The 21,668-nt window shown below is 39.7% G+C and overlaps 1 protein-coding gene across 2 annotated transcripts; it reads left to right on the top strand.

Moving 5' to 3' along the window:
- The first annotated feature begins 1,391 nt into the window (after window positions 1-1,391).
- Window positions 1,392-20,500, top strand: FAM177A1 (family with sequence similarity 177 member A1). 2 transcript variants are annotated; one of them, XM_024762063.1, is made up of 6 exons: window positions 1,392-1,461; window positions 1,559-1,682; window positions 7,640-7,813; window positions 16,733-16,799; window positions 17,890-17,987; window positions 19,807-20,500. In XM_024762063.1, the coding sequence occupies exons 2-6, from the start codon at window positions 1,587-1,589 to the stop codon at window positions 20,011-20,013; spliced, it is 642 nt and encodes a 213-aa protein (XP_024617831.1). In that variant the 5' UTR covers window positions 1,392-1,461; window positions 1,559-1,586; the 3' UTR covers window positions 20,014-20,500. The 2 variants fall into 2 exon arrangements, with proteins under 2 accessions (XP_024617831.1, XP_024617830.1); XM_024762062.1 differs by lacking the exon at window positions 1,392-1,461 and having other exon boundaries at window positions 1,484-1,682.
- The last annotated feature ends 1,168 nt before the right edge of the window (window positions 20,501-21,668 follow it).

The raw sequence follows: 21,668 nt of genomic DNA, 5'->3' as shown, positions 1-21,668 counted from the left end.
TTGACTATCCTTCTTGCCAGTAAAAGGAAAGGGATTTTTGAATACATGTAATGTAGAACTGTGTTGTTTATGAAAGCCAATTCATGAAGGCTTTAACAATTGGTTCTTTATTTTTCTTTTCAACGTATGCAGTTTTTGCTGTTTTGGATTGTCTCAATCCCATGCTAATGTCACTAGACAGCACTTGTGAACCTTGGCAACAAGCTAGTTTGATTTTATTACCAGAATATACATTATGAATTTCCATCCAATTAAAAAATATATAGATGGCTTTCAAATAATCAACTTTTGTTTTTAAGGTTTTCAGTTTGGTTTTTAGGTTATCATAGTCATATGCAGGATAGAAAGTGTACAAAAATACTAAGCAGAGAGTAAGGAAAAAGAACTTTTGCCCAGGAGAGAAAGGAAGAATTAAGGTTGTATGGGTGTTGGGCCTGCCGTTGCCCCGCTGAATAGAAGATATGCTGGGCCATAACTCTGGGGAGCATTTATGAATTTGCCTGGCATGAAAATGGAATCTAGGGTATCGAATGAAGCCCCTCCTCCACGGCCAAAAGAATGTATTTTATTTTTGACCTCTACAACTAGTGAAAATTGCCTGAAAACGCTCATACTAAAACTACAATTAAAAACCATTTACATGGAAATGTTCCAACTAGAGTAATGCAATAATCATTGCAATCATGACTTTTTTATTTGGTTGAACACTGGGAAAAATCTGAAAAGTCTGCAATGTTCCCTTACACACACACACACACACACACACACACACAAAACAGATAATAAATTATTCCTCACATTTGTTAAAATGGGAGCTTGCTAGCCCTCTGCTCTCCTTCAGGTCTCACTTAACTTTTTCTACATTTACATATACTTAAGTACTTCAGACAGGTGTAAAAGCAAAATTCGCCTTTGAGGCTCTTATTTCAAGGGTATTTTGACTAGACTGTCATCCACATGAGAAATGGAATAAGTAGCATGAGCCGTTCATTAAAAAATATATTTTCAGCAACCACATCTCATCACAAGGCTTTGAAGCACACTTCGCAGCCGTTCTCATTTCACAGTGCAGAAACCAAAGTCTGGGAGGTGACTGCCCAGGATGCAGCTGTTGAGCGGTTGCGCCAAGATCCAGAAGCCAGCTTCCCGGTACAGGTACGAGGCATGACGTCACTGGTGGTGCCAGTCTGCGAGCTCTGGACGCGGGCCGGGCCGGAAACTGTACTGCAGAAGGCCCCGCCCCGTCCCGTCCCGCCCCGCCGGAGCCGGGAGTTGTGCAGTCCAGACGGTGCTCAGCCGAGCCCCGGGAGCTGAGCCGGGTGGGCGGGGGCGCCAGGCCCTGCCCCTCGGGCCTGCCCCACCCCCAGGTCCGCCCCGCCCCGCCCCGCCTCGCCTCGCCCCGTCCCGTCCTGTCCCTCCAGCAGTAGCTTGGCCGGGCTCGGCGCTAGGCGGGCGCAGCCGGTGAGTCCCACTTCCTGACAGCGGGTTAGGTCCGCGCCTGGGCGGGGACGCGGAGAATGGAAGCGGGCTTATCGGCCATTACTTTGTATCTCGTCAGCGCCTGCAGTCCTGTGGTGGCGACAACGATGGACCGGAAGCCAGTGAGCCGTGCAGAGGGAGGAGAAGCGGGGGTTGCCTCGGGAGCTGCGGCCGCCGCTCCGTTCAGGGAATCGGCACAGCAGGTAGGAGCGGCCGCCGAGGCTGAGGCCGGGAGAGCCCAGCTTCCTGTCTGCCTCGCCTGCCGCCTGCCCTTTTGGCCTGCCCGGCCTTCCTTCGAGCAGGCCGCCCGCCGGAGGTGCGTCCCGGGGCTCCTCTTCGCGATGTCCCTGGCTCCGAGCGTCTGCTTGAGGGAAGGGGCGGACGAACCGCAGTCGGAGCGCCGCTGGGCATCGCCTTCTCTGACAGCGCCGCAGACTCCGGGGCGGCCTCGGATTTCGAGGGGTGAGGTTGCAGCTTCGGGTCTGCGAGGGCGAGAAGGAAGGCGTGTCCCCGAAAGGCTGTCCTTGGAGTAGCTGGAAGCCAGGTGACGCCGGCTGCGATCACTTCTCAGTCTCTCCTTGTGGGAGTGCCTGACTTGGCATCTGCCTTTTGGTTAGCAAATAGCAACTGGGTGCTATGCGTTTACAGGCTTCCCCCCCGCACCACTTAATCCTTATAACTTCTGCATGAGGTGTGAGTTATCCCCATTTCACCAGGGAGGTAACTAAGGCTCAGAGCTGCGCTGTCCAATAGACATATAATGCCAGCCGCATTTTAAATTGTACATTTTCTCGTAGCCACATTAAAAAACTAAAAAGAAACCGGTGAAATTAATTTTAATATTCTATTTTATTTAACCCAATTTTGTCGAAAACCATTTTAACATGCAATTAATATGAAAGTTATCACTGAGATATTTCACAGTCTTTCTGTGGTACTAGTCTTTGAAATCCTTTGTGTATTTCAGCACATCTCAGCTTGAACTGGCCCCATTTCAAGTGAGCATTAGCCCCATGTGGTTACTCTATTGGACAGCATAAGTTTAGAGCATTAGGTAAGGTTTGGAGGTTTGTTTTGTTTGGGATTTGGTAGTCTGAAGTAGTAGTGTAGGATCTTTGGCCAAGTAAAACTAATGAAGAAATGGCTTTACCTGAAACCGGCTCAGGAGTATACAGTTTTGATGTTAAAAACCTGAGTTGCTTCTGTGTAGAAATCTTCCCACCCTCAGTGAGAACAAAGCTTTTCAGTGGCTTCATTTTTGAGACTAACTACCTGAATGTTAGTAAGACATTTCCCCCAAACTACAGATTCCTAGAGAATGGTGCCCGAATGTGAGTATAGTTCTAATATTATAAGAGGTAGTTTGCATTAACAAAAGCTTTTTCTCAGGCTAGTCTTTATTTGGACTTGTTTTTTCTCCTACTTAAGAAGGGGGAAGGTAACCTGCAAGAAGGAATTCAGGGAAAACGCTAATTGATTAGGAAGCCCACTTATTATGTTCAGTTGAGTCGAGACCTGTTGTTGACAGGTGTACTTGAACTGAACCTTTTTAGTCCACAGCGTTTGATGTATTTTCCATTTGATTTTTCCTTCTGTTACTATAATTGTTTTCATCACTACTTCAGCTTTCAGTCTTTCTAATACCAAAGTAAACCTATACTGATTTACCAGATAAATATTGTTTGAAGAGAGGCTCTTTATTGTGGCTTAGTGCTAATATGTTATCTTCACACTCTTGGTTAAAAAATAATAAAATAAATAAAACGTAAAGAAGGCCATAGAGCAAAAAGTAAAAAGTCATAGGAATACTCCTATCACCCGTTTCTCACATTCACATTCCCCAAAAGTAACTGTTAAGTTTCTGGTGTATTCTTTCTAGGATTGCCTATGCATATATGATCTTTCCTGTTAAACACAAATGGGTTCATACTATACCAACAGTTTTCTAACTTTCCCTTTGTGCTCTCTCATTCACATTCCTGAAGCAGAGACATTTCCAGGAACCCCAAATCTATGCCTACTTGACCACAGCAAGAGGGGAGAGGCCAGTGAAGTGGAGACTTGGGTGGCAGGAGAGGCTGCCATCCTGTACTCCTTCATCGGTTTGTCAGAACTGAGAAATCCCAAGTGTCATGTAGGGAAGGAAGAGTTAGGAGCTTGGGTCTGTGCTCAGAATTAGGCTTCAAACCAGGACATTCAGCAGCTTATCTGACTAGACTTTTGACCAGAATCTCAGCTTCAATATTATTAAAGGAGTTAAAATTTCAGTACTACTTGTTCATTTATTTATTTATTTAGCACCCCTGCTACCAAGCACTTACGATGTGCCAGGAGCTGTAGGCTAAAGGATAGAGCAGTGAGGGATACGCACTGTGCCTACTCCCATTTTGCTGATCACCTATTTGGGGAAGGTGACGCAGAGTAAATTCCAAGTGTCATACATGTTTTTATAAAGTTCTGGGTGCTATGGGAGTATGGGAGTGAAAAGAAAATTGCCACTAAAAACAGGCCCCAAAGAACAAGATAAGCAGATTTACAGTACTGTTAACCATAAAATGTAATAAAATGTTAATTGTCATTGCATCTCATAATTTCCTGGTGTTAGGAAATTGTCTTTTCAGATCTTTGGAGTTTGTTGAAGTAGAGTTTGTATGATTGACAGTGAAAATTTTCTGACCTGCAGGCTGACTGTTTATCTGTAAAAATGAAATGTTTTCAAATTCAGAGAATAACTCATTTATAATTGTTGGAAATTTTGAATCAAATTATTTTCTGGTTGGTTTTACCCATCAATACCTCCCTTAACTAACCCCACACTCCCCTCTTTGCCAAGTAGAGGTTGTGATCATGTGGTATAGATTCTTTCACAGATTTTTTTACTTGACAATCTGGTTCTTTAAGATGAGGTGTTGACAAACTAGAGCCTATGGGCCAGATCCCACCAGCCACTGATTTGTATAAAATTTTATTGGAACATAGCCCATTCATTATGTATTGTCCATGGCTGCTTTTGCAGAGTTCAGTAGTTGTGACAGAGATTACATGGCCCTCAAAGCGTAAAATATTTACTATCTGTCCTTTATGGGAAAAATTACCGAGTCCTGCTTAAGATGATAAATGTAAAACTTGAGGTTTACTGTATCAAAAATTAATATTAAAATTTTAAAAGAGAGCTCTTAAATAAAAGTCTTTTTAATAAAAATCTTTATATGAAATGTGATGATTAGAACAAATAAAATACCATTTACGTATTATGTATGGAGAATATTACTCAAAGGTTTGTTTATACTTGACTAATAACTTTGGTATTAGAATGAAAAATATGAATCACCTTTCAGCCTTCACCTTTTTTTTTTTGTGTGGTACGCGGGCCTCTCACTGTTGTGGCCTCTCCCGTTGCGGAGCACAGGCTCTGGACGCGCAGGCTCAGTGGCCATGGCTCATGGGCCCAGCCGCTCCGCGGCACATGGTATCTCCCTGGACCGGGGCACAAACCTGCGTCCCCTGCATCAGCAGGCGGACTCTCAACCACTGCGCCACCAGGGAAGCCCCAGCCTTCACCTTTGTAGATTTTTTATTTTTTACCTTTTGGATAAAATATAGCCAAGAGTCAGTTAATGGAGTTAGTAGATAAGTTTATTCCTGTTATTATGACCCAGCCAGAATGTTTTTATTTATTAAAGTTGTCTAAGGAAGACAAAGTAGTGAAGCCAATGAGAGACACCCCTTCTCCTTTGCCTGTGTCTTAGAAAAGACAAATTAAGCCAGTGAGAGATTGGTAGAGGGAGAATGAGAAGCTGCTTGCTCTGATGGGGGTGGGGTGGGAGTGGAATAAGGCAGGGTGATGTACTGTGAAAGGGCTCAACTCTGTTCATTGACTGGGACTGTTGCTTTCACATCAGATCCATCCAGTTAGTATGATAACTGGAGATCTAACCCAGCTCGTCTGACTTTTCCTTGCCTATAAAGTCATGGTGCAAAAGGAGACATTGGTGTCAGGACAACCATAAACCAAATCTCATATGAAGGGGGAAAATGAGATTGGGTAGGAACGACTCACTATGCTTAGGGACTGGTGATAGAAGAAAGATGGCCTGGGTGGACCATTTGTTGTTCATCTTATTTATGGACACAATGAATGGGCTGGTGTTCCTTTAATAAGGGCTGGGATATGTTTGAAACCTCAGGACAGGCTAGGGAGAATTGTGGGTTTTGTTTTTTCTGGTTGATCCATAGGTAGCCCATGCTGTCAAGGTTTTCATGGTCTCAGTTTGCTCTACAGCAGTTATAGTTGCTGCCAGTGATGTTCATGTGTGTCATGGAACAATGCGTGTGTTCTTTGGGTTGGATATACCTGGATTCAAATCCTGGCTAATGACTAAGCTTACCTTTGGGAAGTGAAGGACAGAGAACAGCCATATCTGTTTTCTAAGAAGAACCTTAGAGGATTAAGAGGAAACAATGCATAAAAATAAAGTTACATATACTTGCATAACTGGGCAATTCTAGTCCACTATTTTTATCAGTACAATTCCATCTCTGCAAAAGCAGTTCAAAGAACTTTTCTAGGGTTGAACAACAATCATGGGTTTAAATTATGTGTGGTCATATCTACAAGTGTAAGAATCCTTATAGAGGTTGAAATTTTTGAACTCTGGACTATCTTGGACAATCCCACTGATATGGACTCTAATCATGGCAGTCCTGTATGATTTTGCTTTGGTTTAGTTTTAAAATTGTACCGGAGCATATTCTCATCATGAAAGTAAAACAACAACAAAATACAAAAAGAATAGGTGGCACAGTGGTTGAGAGTCCGCCTGCCGATGCAGGGGACACGGGTTTGTGCCCGGTCCGGGAGGATCCCACGTGCTGTGGAGCAGCTGGGCCTGTGAGCCATGGCCGCTGAGTCTGCGCATCCGGAGCCTGTGCTCCGCAACGGGAGAGGCCACAACAGTGAGAGGCCTGAGTACTGCAAAAAAAAAAAAAAAAAAAGAATAAAAAGCCCCCTTGACCACTCCTTTACCTGTACCTCCTCCCCCATCTTTGTACCTAACCCCAAGGGTAACCACTGTTGCCAGATTTTTCTTTACAATTATTTGCACTGTGCTTTTTGAAATCTTCTAGTAAGAAGATACAACAAAGGCTTTCTTAGGAATTTAAACTTGAGGCAAAAAGACAAGGAAAAGCTCTTCATCCTCTCCCTCAAAATGCATTTACAATGAGTTTTGAAAATTGGCTATATGTGTGAGGTAAAATTAGTATTTCCCTTGGAATGAAATTTGGATGTAATTAGAATTCCATAGACTATTATAGTTTTAAAATTTGTTAAATCTTTTTACTAGCAGGAAAACGGTGTTGTCATCTATATATTAGTGACCGAGAAATGTAGAAGTTCGGATATAGAATACTGATGGCCTGCTCTCCAGATTTGGTTTACAAATGAGTTTTATTTGGCCTGCACAGTGCTTTAAATTTTTTTGAATTTTAATGTCTTTGGTTGTGGCATGCTTTTCTTCAAAGGTCTACTTTTAATCTATAGCAGTATTTACTCATTTTTGGTACCTGCTTGGACCTAAAAGGCATCTTACTTCGGGACTCCCATTTTGGAAAAGGAGAGGTTCAGAATTAAGCTGAACTGGTTTTGGTTTGCCCACATGTAGCTAGGCTCAAATTCAAATACTTAGCAGGGTTACCTTATACAAACATTTTATGTTACGTATCTAACATATGTACATGCATCTATATGATTTTCCTTTGATATATCAACACATTAATCCCTCCGTAATTAGCATTGTTCTTTAAAATTATTGATGTCCAGCATGTCTTCACATATTATACGACATTGGAATTGCTATGACTTGCAGTGTGTTGCTTGATTTCTTAGCTTTTGACTTAAAAAGTTTAATTGGTTAAGTTCTGTTTTTAAACCTCGGCAGTGAGTATGCAGAGGTTTGCTTTACTATTCATTAAACTCTTCGTTTATGCTGTTGATATGCTTTTCTGTGTATGATCTGTTTTATTGTTTAAAAACTGTTTAAGGATTGGCTTATATTTCTTTATTCCCTAAAATAAAGCAACCGAAAAATTTTTTTTGTTACATGAAAGAAAATTAATCTCACTCGAAACTCTGCTTTTCTTAATTTGTTATTGACATTAGATGAGTAATGAAAGAGGCTTTGAAAATGTAGAACTGGGAGTCATAGGAAAAAAGAAGAAAGTCCCAAGGAGAGTCATCCACTTTGTTAGTGGTGAAACAATGGAAGAATACAGTACAGATGAAGATGAAGTTGATGGCCTGGAGAAGAAAGATGTTTTGCCTACTGTTGATCCGGTAGGTTTGATACTGATGTTCCTTTTGTCAGTGGGTTTTGTTTTGACTGATTTGTTTCCCTTAAACATTTAAAAAAAAAATATATATATATATTTATTTATATTTTTGGCTGTGTCGGGTCTTAGTTGCGCGGGATCTTCGTTGTGGAATGCTGGCTTCTCTCTAGTTGCAATGTGAGGGCTTAGTTGCCCTGCGGCACGAGGCATCTTAGTTCCCCAACCAGGGATGGAACCCGTGTACCCTGCATTGGAAGGCGGATTCTTAACCACTGGACCACCAGGGAAGTCCCTCTTTCCCTTAAACATTGAATAGAAGGGACCTTTGAGGTTTAAATAAACTGTATTCTGATTATAAAATTATACATTATGATTTTGGTAGAAAGCAGTATTTTTACACAATATGGATGGAAGTATTTTCTGTATTTCAGTAGCCTGAATAGTTTATTTTTGAGTGTCAGAGTTCTTTTGTCAGTGTGGATAGGTTTCTTTAAGATTTATTTCACTAAACGGCGTACTTGAGTTCCAGTCCCTTTGTATTAAAGACTGTACCACCATGATGGTTTCCATTTAAAGCTTAGAAGTTGTCAGTTCTTTTTTAACTTGCCTCAAGTTTTCATTAGAAGATAGGAATATACAGTTCTTAACTTTATGTTCCTCACCAGCTAAATTTTTTTTTTTTTTTGCGATACACGGGCTCCTCACTGCTGTGGCCTCTCCCGCCGCGGAGCACAGCCTCCAGACGCGCAGGCTCAGCGGCCATGGCTCACGAGCCCAGCCGCTCCGCGGCATGTGGGATCCTCCCAGACCTGGGCATGAATCCACATCCCCCGCATCGGCAGGCGGACTCCCAAGCACTGCGCCACCAGGGAAGCCCCTCACCAGCTAAATTTAAGAATTTCTAAGTTATAAATGATGTGACTGGGGACTTTCCTGGTGGCGCAGTGGTTAAGAATCCGCCTGCCAATGCAGGGAACACGGGTTCGATCCCTGGTCTAGGAAGATCCCACATGCCACGGAGCAACTAAGCCTGTGCACCACAGCTACTGAAGCCCGCATGCCACAACTACTGAAGCCCACATGCCTAGAGCCCATGCTCTGCAGCAAGAGAAGCCACCGCAATGAGAAGCCCGTGCACCACAGCGAAGAGTAGCTGCCGCTGGCCGCAACTAGAGAAAGCCCATGCACAGCAGCAAAGACCCAACACAGCCAAAAAGAAATTAAAAAACAAAAAGATGTAACTGTAAAATTATGAGACTAGCTGTACATTTTTTAAAAAGACGTGTTGCCTTTCTAAGTAGTCATTTTGAGAGTTCAGTTGATCAAATATTTATGGACTTTCTAGGTGCTGGTGATACAGCAATGGGCAGTATAAATTTCTGCTCTTATATGCTAGTGGGCGGAAAGGCAATAAGCAAGTATATACTATAATTATCAGACTATGGAAAGTGCTATGAAGAAAATAAAGCAAAGTAGCAGAATACAGAATTATTAATTTAGATTTGGCTTAAAAAATGTTATTACTAATTTTTCATCAGATTTGGTTCTAAATAAATTCTAGTTATTAAAACAATATCAGATCCGGATTCTCTGCTATAGACAATATTCAAAGGACTATGCAGTATACTCTGAAGGCAATTCCATGTGCATGCCGAATATTGTAGAAGTGTTTCATGCAGTGGAAGAATTGTTGAAATAAATGTCTTTCTTTTAAATTACTTTGAAGGGGTTTTTATTTGTTTGTATAAATTTGTGTATATATGTATGGTTTAAAAAGTCTTTGTCTCAAAAATAGTCCTCTATTTACATAGGAATCAGTAATAAAGACATTGCATAGAAAAAATACATCCTTACTACTTTCCTAAAGGTTTACTCTTTAAAAAAGCTTTACTGAGATGCAGTCCACATAGCATACATTCATCAATTTAAAATTTGCAGCAGTGGTTTTTAGTATATTCACTGATAGACGCAACCATTACCACGGTCAATTTTTAGTACGTTTGCATCACATCAAAAAGAAACCCAGTACCCTTTAGTTATCACTCCCTACCCTTCATCTCCCCAACCCGATGACCACTAATCTATTTTCTGTCTATTGATTTCCCTATTATGGACATTTCATATGAACGAACTCCTATGATATGTGATCTTTTGTGACTGGCTTCTTTCACTTAGCGTAACGTTTTCAAGGTTTATCCATGTTATAGCATGTGTCAGAACTTCATTCCTTTTTTTGATATACCATGTTTGTCAGATCAGAGACATTTGGTTGTTTCTACCTTTTGGCTATTATGAATAATTCAGCTATGAACATTTGTGTACCAGTATTTGTGTGGACGTATGTTTTCATTTCTCTTAGGTATGTACCTATGAGTGGAATTGCTGGGTCATATGATAACTCTGTACAGGTATCCCCTGCTTTTTGAAAGTTTGCTTTACACCACTTCGCTTTTATGAAAAACCTACGTTAGTACCTCTTTTCGCTAACTGAAAGAAAGCCGAAGAGGATTTTCACTTTTATGAAAAAAGGTAAAAAGCAAAAATAGCGTCCAGAATTTGTTTTGCAGTGAGCCCTTGTAGAGGTGGTGGGCACCCTGAACAGTGAGAGAGGCACCTTGAAGCTCCTTCCCAGGGGAACTACACTTAGCATCACAGCATCAAGCCGCCATAGCTTTGAACTGTATCTGTGAGCATTTGTGCTTTGTTTCGATTTATTTTGTTCAGCTGTTTAGTAAGATGTGTCCTAAGGTAATCACTTATTTGCTTTACACAATTTTGTATTATGAAAGGTTTCATAGGAATGCTCTACTTATGGATAGCAGGGAAATCCTGTATTCAGTCATTTGGAGAACCACCAAATTGTTTTCCAAAGTGGCTGCACCATTTAAAATTACTGCCAGCATTGAATGAGCGTTCTGATTTCTCTACATCCTTATCAACACTTGTTACTATCTTTTTTATTCTAGTTGTCCTTGTGGGTGTGAAGTGGCATCTCATTATGGTTTAATTTGCATTTCCCTGGTGGCCAGTGATATTGAGCATCTATTCATTTGTCTATTGGCCATTTGTATATCATCTTTAGAGAAATGCCTATTCAGATCCCTTGTCTGTTTTTTTTTTTCTCTTCTTTCCTTTTTCTCTCCCTGTGGTACGCGGGCGTCTAAATGTTGTGGCCTCTCCCGTTGCGGACCACAGGCTCCGGACGCGCAGACTCAGTGGCCATGGCTCACGGGCCCAGCCACTCCACAGCATGCGGGATCCTCCTGGACTGGGGCATGAACCCGCATCCCCTGCATCGTCAGGCCGACTCTCAACCACTGTGCCACCAGGGAAGCCCGCCTGTTTTTAAAAATATTTATTTATTTATTTATTTATGGCTGAGAAATTGTGGCGCACGGGCTCTTTGTTGCAGTGTGTGGGCTTCTCTCTAGTTGTGGCACACGAGCTTCAGTGGAAGCTGGGGGTAGAAGGAGCCCTGTGTTCTTAGCTGTACCAGTCTGGCAGTGAATTTCCACTTCACTTTGCTGGAAAAGCCAATGGTCTTGGTTCACTTACTTCATACTCTTATTTTCTTGTCAAATTTTTATTTATTTTCTTGAATAGATGTTTTTTTCATTTGTAGTATATCCTGAGGACCATTTCCAGAGGGTTTAAATGTTTATTTTAAATAATTTTCACCAGTTTCACTGGGTAGCGGGTCCACAGAGTTCCTCCTGCTGTTGTGCTGTAAGTCCATATCCACTCTTAAAATAGTTAGTTACCTTGTATATAGTATGTTGTCTTTCGAATTTATCTGAATTTTTAGGCCTAAACTAAGACAAGAAACCTGGGTGATAAGAAACCTGTCTGTCTCCTTCGCTGGGAGGCAGCATGCATAGTCAGAGCTGGTTCAGTTCTGGCTTAGTCCTGGAGTAGTCACCTCCCTGTGACGAAGACTTAATCCCACTGCACTTCAGGTCTCACGACTACAAAAAAAAGATAACCTTTGTCTCATCTACATTAAGAATTGTTTTTGAAGATTAAAAAGATAGTACATATGAAGACTCATTGAAAAATGACTAAGAACTATATACATGTAAGGTAGTATTAGATAACAAAGCAAATACAGTAGGTAGCACAAGGAATCTCTCTCAAAAGGTAATTTTAGAACTCTATTGGAATTTGAAAACCCATGACTAAATTTAACAATTTTCCCTACATTTCTTATTCAAGAATCATTTGAAAGTTTCTGAAATTAACTTGTTTGGCTTCATTCCTGAAATATCCATTTTGAAGTTTTAAAGTTACATTTTCCTTGGTGGTAATTGTGTCTCCTAGAGTATAGTGATTTTTTTAGGCAACGAGGAGCTGCTATTATATACTAATACCATATATATATGTGTGTGTGTGTGTGTGTATAAATACTGCCAGTAGGAAGCTTATGTTATAAACTTAGTTGGAAGCTGAGAGCTGACATTATACTTCACTTCTACATAAAATTTTCAGAGAAAAATCTGGTACCGTTCATGAAGAATTTATAATTAGCAAATAGGACTATCTATGTTGGCTAAGTTAACCAAGGCCAAAAAAAGCAATTACTTAAATCTTTTGCTAAAAGAGACACAATTCATTTTTTGGATATTTTTAATTGCTGCCTGAACTATAGATATCTTCGTTTGGTTTATTACTTATGCATGCACATGTTAGTCGTCATTTTTTTTAATGCTGTAATTTAATGTAGACTTCTGGTCGTAAAGCAAACTTGCAGATAGTGGTTTCCTCTTTAATGGGGACACTTAGGTTGTTTCCATATCTTGGCTACTGTAAATAATGCTGCCACTAACAAGAGAGTGGAAATACCTCTTCGAGATTCTAGTTTCAGTTCTTTTGGATAAATACCCAGAAGTGGAATTGCTGGATCATTTGGTGTTTGTATTTTATTTTTTGAGGAACCGCCCTACTGTTTTCCATAATGGCTGCACCATTTTACATTCCCAGCAACAGTGTCCAAGGGTTCTAATTTCTTTACATACTCACCAACACTTGTCTTTTTTTAAAATAATAAACATCCTAGCAGCTGTTTATAATTAAAGACAGACCTAGCATCACTTAATGTGCAAAGCAGACTTTCCAATTTCTATTGGCTTCTAATGCATCGTAAATCTGATAGGACACAGGAATTTGGAAAAGGTATTGTTGTATATTTACATAGTAGATATGTAGAATAGACCCAATTAAAGAAAAACCCTGATATCTAAAATAAAGATTTAAGAATAATACTCCTGGGACTTCCCTGGTGGCACAGTGGTTAAGAATCTGCCTGCCAATGCAAGGGACACGGGTTTGAGCCCTGGTCCGGGAAGATCCCACATGCAGTGGAGCAACTAAGCCCGTGCACCCAGAAGTACTGAGCCTGTGCTCTAGAGCCTGTGAGCCAGAACTACTGAGCCCACGAGCCACAACTACTGAAGCCCGTGTGCCTGGAGCCCATGCTCCGCAACAAGAGAAGCCACCGCAATGAGGAACCTGTGCACCACAATGAAGAGTAGTCCCCGCTTGCTGCAACTAGAGAAAGCCTGTGCGCAGCAACAAAGACCCAATGCAGTCAAAAATAAATAAATAAAAGAATAATACTCCTGGCATATGATACTTGATAGAAAGTAAGAAATGGAGACCTAGATCTTTTTACAATCTTATAATTGTTTTCCTTACATTTTACCTTAGATGAGTGTTAAGAGTAAACATATTTCCAGTAATTCCTTTAACCATTGATTTAGTTTCGCTTAGGGTTCCTTAAATATGTGTATATGTGTGTATCTAACTATACATATTAAAAACTTTGATTATGCACATAAATGTTACCTATATAAATGGACTGATGCCTTTCTTAATATAGTCAGAACTCAAAATTATCTGGGCTCATTTTTGCCTATCAAATTTTTAAAAAGGAAAAGAACAATATACTGTAATGAGGGTACAAGGGAATGGACAATCTCATACATTACTGCTGAATATTTATTGGTAAATTTTCTGGTGTGAAGTTTTGCATTGTGAAGGGAGAGCTTTCCAAATGATTATAGTTTTGACCTAGTTATTCCACCCTTAAGAATTTAAGCATTTGGGAAATATACTTAATATTTTCAATATAGTAAATGGGAAAAATAGCAGGGTAGAAAAAGTATAGCAATGTTGTAAAACACATATATGCTTAGGAAAAGACTGGGAAAAATATACTAAGATGTTAATGATAATTATCCATGGACGGTGGAAAAATGGGTGACTTAAATTTTCTTTATACTTTTTCCATTTTGTGTTATGGCAATAAATGAGCATTATTTTATAATTTAAAAATAAGTTGTTTCAAAACAAAAGATAGCAAGTCTTAATAGTTCTTTATTAAGGAAGAGATGGAAAATTATGCAGGAAGAAATAGATAATTAAATTTTTGAAGAAAGAGATGAATCTACTTGAGTTTGCACTCATAAATTGGAAGTCTTAAAGACTCAAGATCTTGTCCCAGTTCTTCTGTTACTGGGATGGTGGTGGCGGTAGTGATGCTGGCAGTGGTGGCAGGGTTCCAGTGTAGACTCTGGGTCAGTGTCTGCACAAAGGGCCCTATCCATTCATTCTGTATAACTCTGTGTGATAATGATAGATGGTATTCAGGAATCCTTATGCAGTGTCTCAGCTCTGGAGCAGGTTTGACTCTTTGGTAGTCACAGCCTGGATATTAGCAATTGTTCTCCCTAGAAACAACCCCAGGAGAATTGGTCCACTGAGAAATGCATGCTTTTCTCCAAAAGCATGCTGAGTCCTTTTCTAAGTAGTTTCTTGGCCTTATCACTTATTATGTGTTATAGAAATTGCTTTCATTCCCTATGTTTGCGCACTGTCCCATTTGCTGTTAAATAAATAAATAAATAAACACTAAAGTCAGAGCATCTTAAACAGAGCCCCTTATCCCCACCTAAGAGATGCTTCCTGCACTGAATGTAGAAGATATAGCAGGTTTTTATCAGGGAGTCAGAAATATGCAGTGTTTTCTTTTTTTTTTTTTGAAGTCCTAACTCTTAATTAATTAATTTATTTTTGCTGTGTTGCGTCTTCGTTTCTGTGCGAGGGCTTTCTCTAGTTGTGGCAAGCGGGGGCCACTCTTCATCGCCGTGCGCGGGCCTCTCACTATCGCGGCCTCTCTTGTTGCGGAGCACAGGCTCCAGACGTGCAGGCTCAGTAGTTGTGGCTCACGGGCCTAGTTGCTCCGCGGCATGTGGGATCCTCCCAGACCAGGGCTCGAACCCGCGTTCCCTGCATTAGCAGGCAGATTCTCAACCACTGCACCACCAGGGAAGCCCTACAGTGTTTTCTTGACTGTATTTGTTTGCTTGGACATCCATTCTTGTGTAAAGAGAAACTAAGGAGCTACCTTACTTGTGTGTCTTTTCAGAAATGTTATCCCAGGAATTGATATACCTACTTTTCATTGAAAGACTATGTTACATGTTTACTCCTCTCTGCTTTAGCCCATCTGCCCAGTCTTACAGATATTCCTTTTTAAAAAAATATTTAAAATATAGAACTTTATTTTTAAATTAATTTGCATAAGAAGTTGTTAAGACAGACAGTGGCCACTCAAAATAACTTTGAAAACCCTGAGGTGAAAAATTTTCCTTAACCAGCAAGAAAGGAAATAACACCGAAATTGGCAACTCCATTAGCTTTAGACAGCGGAAAAGGAAGATACTTCCATTTCACCAATAGAGAAAAAAGGGTCATTTCCAGTGTCTACAGTTTTCAGTGTTACAGATATTCTTGTATATGCTTTTTTAACGCCCTTATGATCATCAGCATATCTTATCTAAGAAGATTATGGACAGGTTTATCTCTTCCTTCTCTCCCTGGAACCAGTATTCAAATGATTACTAATGTGTTTGATCGATTGTAGGCTCTATACTATGTTTTCTTTTCATAAACAAAAGTATTGGTATGATGAATCATGCTCCTATTACTGATGTCATCCACAGAGGCAAACTGTCATCTATGTGGCAAGCTTCACAAAAGTATTCTATGGAATTACCAAGGTTAACTATGCAGGTGTGTAGTGTAGATTGCATTCTGCCAGTGGTCCTAGCCTACCAAACAGATACTAAACTTTTCTTGGGTTATATGCTCTAGTCCCTTTTTTTTTTTTTTTTTTTTGCGGTACATGGGCCTCTCACTGTTGTGGCCTCTCCCATTGCGGAGCACAGGCTCTGGACGCGCAGGCTCAGCGGCCATGGCTCACGGGCCTAGCCGCTCCACGGCATGTGGGATCCTCCCGGACCCGGGCACGAACCCATGTCCCCTGCATCAGCAGGCAGACTCTGAACCACTGCGCCACCAGGGAAGCCCTCTAGTCCCTTTTTAATCCTTGAAGGAACAGCAACAAAAAAACCTCATCTTGCCACTTACTGGTTACTTATTTTCCCACCATTAAAAGTTCATTTAATGTGCCCTTAATCTGCTTAATTTCTCTGAACCTTAATTTCCCCACTAAATCATACGTGTGTTGTACTGTATGATTTCTTAGATCCCTTTCCATTGACTGTACACACTCTCTGGTGTGCTTTTGAACAATGAAGACAAAAAAGCAACAAGACAGGAGAAAGGAAGGCTCTGGATAACTCATAAATAATTAAGGTTATGACTTAACCAACTCCATTTCAGTGGCTGCTGCTTTTTTTGGTTATTCTGTGGACTTAAGGTGGTGATAGTTGTATGGGTGAATGTAAAATGTCTTTGTGACATTCTCTCTACAAAGCTTTTAATTTTTTTATTGGATTGTACTCTGTTTATAGTATCATCTATAGAATATTCTAAGTGCCCACCAAGTGTTTCACTACTTTCTGGCCTAAATGTATAGAATGAATTTAGGTGTGAATGTTGCTAACCTAACCTCTTGTTGCAGACAAAACTTACCTGGGGCCCCTACTTATGGTTTTACATGCTTCGTGCTGCCACATCAACCCTCTCAGGTATTACTTTTTTGTTTGAATATTGTATAACCACTATAATATGCTCCCAGAACAGGAGCTTTGCTAAATAGGGTGTTTCAAAATTGAAGGAGAAACAATTGGGGGTTAGTCACTCCTCAGCAGCTAGCTAGCTCACATTGGAAGATATTAATCTAACTTGTACTTCATCTTAAAACATTTTTTAGCTTCTGGATATGCTTTAAAAAAAGGACTAAAAAATAGCTATATTAATTTAGATACAATTTTCATGTTCTTGAAACTTTCCTGTTAGCAGTTATTTTGCTATTTTGCCATTTGATTCCCTAATATTGTTCTCATTCTAACTGCTTATTCTAAAGCCTGTAGTTATAATTCATTTATGTTTTATTTGATTAATATTTCATTTCTTAAGTTGAGATATAACTAAGTCATATTTGAAGGAAATGAATTATCAACTTATGACTTAATCATGCTAACTTTAAATATGCGTTTTAAATCATAAAGCTTTCCTTTGCTTCCCATTTTAACTCCCCCATAGCTTCTACCACTTTTTGCCTTTCATTAGATCTAAATGTGAATAATAATTCATTCAACAAACATTTACTGAGCTCTCAATATATGCTAGACAGTCTAGTATAATGAAAAGAACATGAGCTTTACATTCAGACCTGGATTGAACTTTGGATCTGCTTTGTCCACTTGGGCCAGTTCTTCAACTTCTTTGAGTCTAACCTTTCATAGTGCCTGGCATGTGGCAGGCGCTCAGTGAGTGCTATAGTATAATCCATTCCTTTCTCCCAGCCCAGTGATATCCCAGCCCTCTGAGAGTATACATTTTTCTTGAAGAAATAGACATCTAACAGGTAATTATAACACCTGGTGATAAGTGTTAATAGTAAGAGGTATGAGCAGTGTTATTGGGAGCCCAGAAGGAGCCACTAGTGCTTCTTGGGGAAATCAAGGAAGATACACAAAGGAGATGTACTGAATGTTCATTATCTCCCCGAGGGCAGGGAGTGTAACTTTGGTATTCGTACAGTGCTTTGCGCACAGAAAGGGCTCAAGAAATGTTTATGGAATTATGTAAGTCATTTAACTTTTGTATTTTTAGTGTGTGACTTTCTCGGAGAGAAGATTGCATCTGTTTTGGGCATCAGCACCCCAAAATACCAGTATGCCATTGATGAGTATTACCGGATGAAGAAGGAGGTGTGTCTCCTTTTTACATTTTCTTGATTCAGTTTGGTTTGCTGTGGACTTCATGGGTTGCATAATGAAGACATGTATCCTCTAGCTGCCCCAAAGATAGCTCCCTTATACTAGGCATTTCATTCTCGAGTCATTAATTTCTTTATCAAATTAGCATACATTTTAGAATTTTTTAATACTGAAATTCCCCTACAATCTATGTGCACAATTAAGCTAGATTTCATGTGCTAGTTGCTGTGAGAGGTGCCTTAGATATGTTATTTAATTTAATCTCCACACACCTCTCTTTGAATTATTATTCCAAATTTAAGATGAGGAAACAAGACCTGGTCTCTGTACTTAGGACACATAGACTGGATGTGGGAGAAGTGGAATGGGTTTGATGCATGGGAAATGACCAATACTAGAAATGTGTAAGTGCCAGTTGTTAAGGCACAAAGATATGAGGCAATTTTGTGTGCAGATGTCGTGAGGTCTTAGGGTGAGGGTGAAATGAGTTTACCTTTAAAGAGTGAGAAAGCTTTAGCATTTAAGAGTGTGGGCTCGAGAACCAAGTGCTCTGCCACTTCTAACTTTGTAACCTTGGGCAAGATACTTAACCTATATAAGCTGCAGTTTCCTCATCTTTGTAATGAGGAAAATTGCAGCATCCATGCTCAGGGTTGCTCTAAGGATGAAATGAGTTAATATGTAAAATGCTTAGGGCAGCCCAGAGTGTATAGTGGTGAGCTTGAAATAAATATTAGAATCTTTCATTACTCCTTCAAGCAAACAAGGAGGGCAATTCGGGTAAAGCTGCAATGTAGAGGCATGAATCTAGAAAGCTCAGCTCAGCTGACTGTATTTGTTATGTGGTTTCAAAACTGTTTTATGAACAAATGAGTGTTTTTAACTCTACTAGCCTTGTTGAGAGCCTCATTACCTCATCTGGACTATTGTGATAGTCTCCTAAATGGTCTTTCTCCTTCACTCTCAGAAAATCTCTAGATTAATCATCCTGACAGGTTACTCACTCTGTACTGACTCACCATACTACAGGGACCAATGCAAATGCCACCATTTCCTCCATCAATTTAGCAGTTCTGGAACTAGAAGTTATTTACTCTCTAAATCTCTATGGTGGTTATTCCTTTCTGTTCTAATACTCTTCTTAAATGTCTTTTTTTTTTTTTTTTTTTGGGGAGCACAGGCTCCGGATGCGCAGGCTCAGCGGCCATGGCTCACGGGCACAGCCGCTCTGCGGCATGTGGGATCTTCCCGGACCGGGGCACGAACCCGTGCCCCCTGCATTGGCAGGCGGACTCACAACCGCTGCGCCACCAGGGAAGCCCTAAATGTCTTAACTTCCTTCCTAGATTGTAAACTTCTTGAGGGCAGGGACTGCCTTATCTGTCTACTAGGTGCTATGGGAACACTAACCATGCTATATCACTTAAGTGAATAGACCACCCTATTCCACTGAACAGGCTGACACCCTGTAACTGTAGTGATACAGTATTAGCTAATGTTTTATTTAGATTAGAATTAACCTGAAGAGATCCAGCCCGTGTCAAAGTTAATTCAGGTCTCATCTAAGCTAAGCAGTGCTATACTGTATTTTAAAAATAGCTTCACTACATGTACTTCATACAATAGTTTTCATTTCAATTTGGAAACAGGGGAAGGGGAAGTATGCCTTGTCTTAATTGGATGAAACTGAATTGGACATGACACTAATGTTTTGGTTAAAAAAAAGGCATAAGCAGCTGAAAGTGGGAGAAAAATACTATTCCTTTTGGACATTTATATTTCAACTATTCTTGATATTTCCTCCTTTTAGGAGGAGGAGGAAGAAGAAGAAAACAGGATGTCTGAAGAAGCAGAAAGACAATACCAGCAAAATAAGCTGCAGGCTGATTCCATTGTTCAGTCAGATCAACCAGAAACACTTGTATCCAGTTCATTTGTGAATCTCAATTTTGAAATGGAGGGAGATTGTGAAGTAATTATGGAGAGCAAACAAAATCCAGTCTCTGTCCCTCCGTAGAATGAAATGACCATCAAACTTCTAAGGTAGTTTTTATACCAGGAACTTTCACACTCTCTATTCAATAGGACTTAATAGTTATTTATATTTTAAATTATTATCTGGAAAGGGAAGAATGTTTCTTTATTCTTAGGCTCTATCTAGCAAAAGCCAGATCTGAAATTTGGATATTTGTACTATGCTTTTACTGTCAGATTAGTGCTTTGGTTTTAAAATGATCTTTTAAAAAAAGTTAAGGACATTCTAGAACCCTAACCACCAATTAAGATCAAGCTTGTCTGTTATTTGTGTAAGAAAAGAAAATAGGTAAGTTGCTGAATAAGGCTAACTGCAGCTGATATTCGTAGTCTCAGATTAAAATGAGGATTTTTCTCCTAGATCTTCTCATGTTATGTCTTTCTTACATTTATATATCTAACCATTCATTTCATACTAAGGATGGTTCACTGAATGTGTAATAAAAGGAGCAAGATGAAAGCATTTTGAATTTTCTTTCCTTGAGAATTAACTTTATTTCATGGGAAGGTGATTGAGTTTATAACACCACCAAATCTTAAGATGGGTTTCCATTTTTTAATGAAGGTTAATCTTAATGTATTTGTATTCAAATGGTAATACCTAGTGATTACCCACATGGCATCCTGTTTATGTCACCCTTTCAGCCCTGAATGCCTCCTATGGGTCAAGATTGGGGGACAGATGAAGACTTAACCCTCCAGGGCTCACTGTTAAATATTGTACAATGTGCAATGATAGCATAATGAAGTTACCTGTCATTCACCACTTCGAAGCAACAACAGTGGATGGTTTGCTTGACCCAGTTGGCCACCTCTGTACCCACTGTGCCATTAGCAGACCTTACAAAAGTATAATTTAATATGAAACTAATTTTGAAAATACTCCTATATGTGTTCAGGATCTTATATCTGTATGACTTAGATTTATAACTAAATGTGGATAAGGAGAAATATGTAGAGTATTTCAGATACGCTGCTCTTAAAAACCTATTCACAAACTTAAAGAGTTTTTAGGATTATGGTTGTTAATAGCCTTCTAAATAGCATTAAGCTTTCAATCTTAACTATATCTATATAGCTTCAAAGAAACAACATAGCTACAGTGGGCTTATTATGGAAGTCTGTTAGCAATGAACATGAACATCTGCCCACTAAGTTCTTCAACTGAAATTTGAAGAATTTAGGAAAGATAATTCTTCATTAGGAATCCTCAGTTACATGGATTCATGGTATGGTGGTTCATGGCATGTGACGGTGATCTTTTTGGTCATGGGTATAAACTATATAATTTAGTGCTTAAAGGATTGTCAGATTATGTAATATCATAAATTATAGTTTACTTGTAGCTCTAAACAATGCTAATCTGATGTGTTCCCTATAAGTTTTATCTTCATTTGAGAAGATATTCAAGCTCAAATATTTATTTGGTTATCCTGTAAAGGCAAACATATCTAAAGGTGATCTGAATCTTCTCTCCCTAGAGGCACTAGATCTAAAAGAGTTGACTCAGAGACTTTTCTGATTGTAGTAGAAGGAAGATAATGATTAATGAAGGTTTTACATTTCTCGAATTTTACTTTTTCTACTTGTCCAACAGTGGCCAGTTTGTAATGTTTATATAGTTATTCACTGTGCCTT

This window comes from Neophocaena asiaeorientalis, unplaced genomic scaffold (genome assembly GCF_003031525.2).
Source record: "Neophocaena asiaeorientalis asiaeorientalis breed wild unplaced genomic scaffold, Neophocaena_asiaeorientalis_V1.1 scaffold190, whole genome shotgun sequence".
Lineage (NCBI taxonomy): Eukaryota > Metazoa > Chordata > Mammalia > Artiodactyla > Phocoenidae > Neophocaena > Neophocaena asiaeorientalis.
The sequence above is the reverse complement of the archived record's forward strand: the minus strand, read 5'-3'. Positions and strand labels throughout refer to the sequence as shown.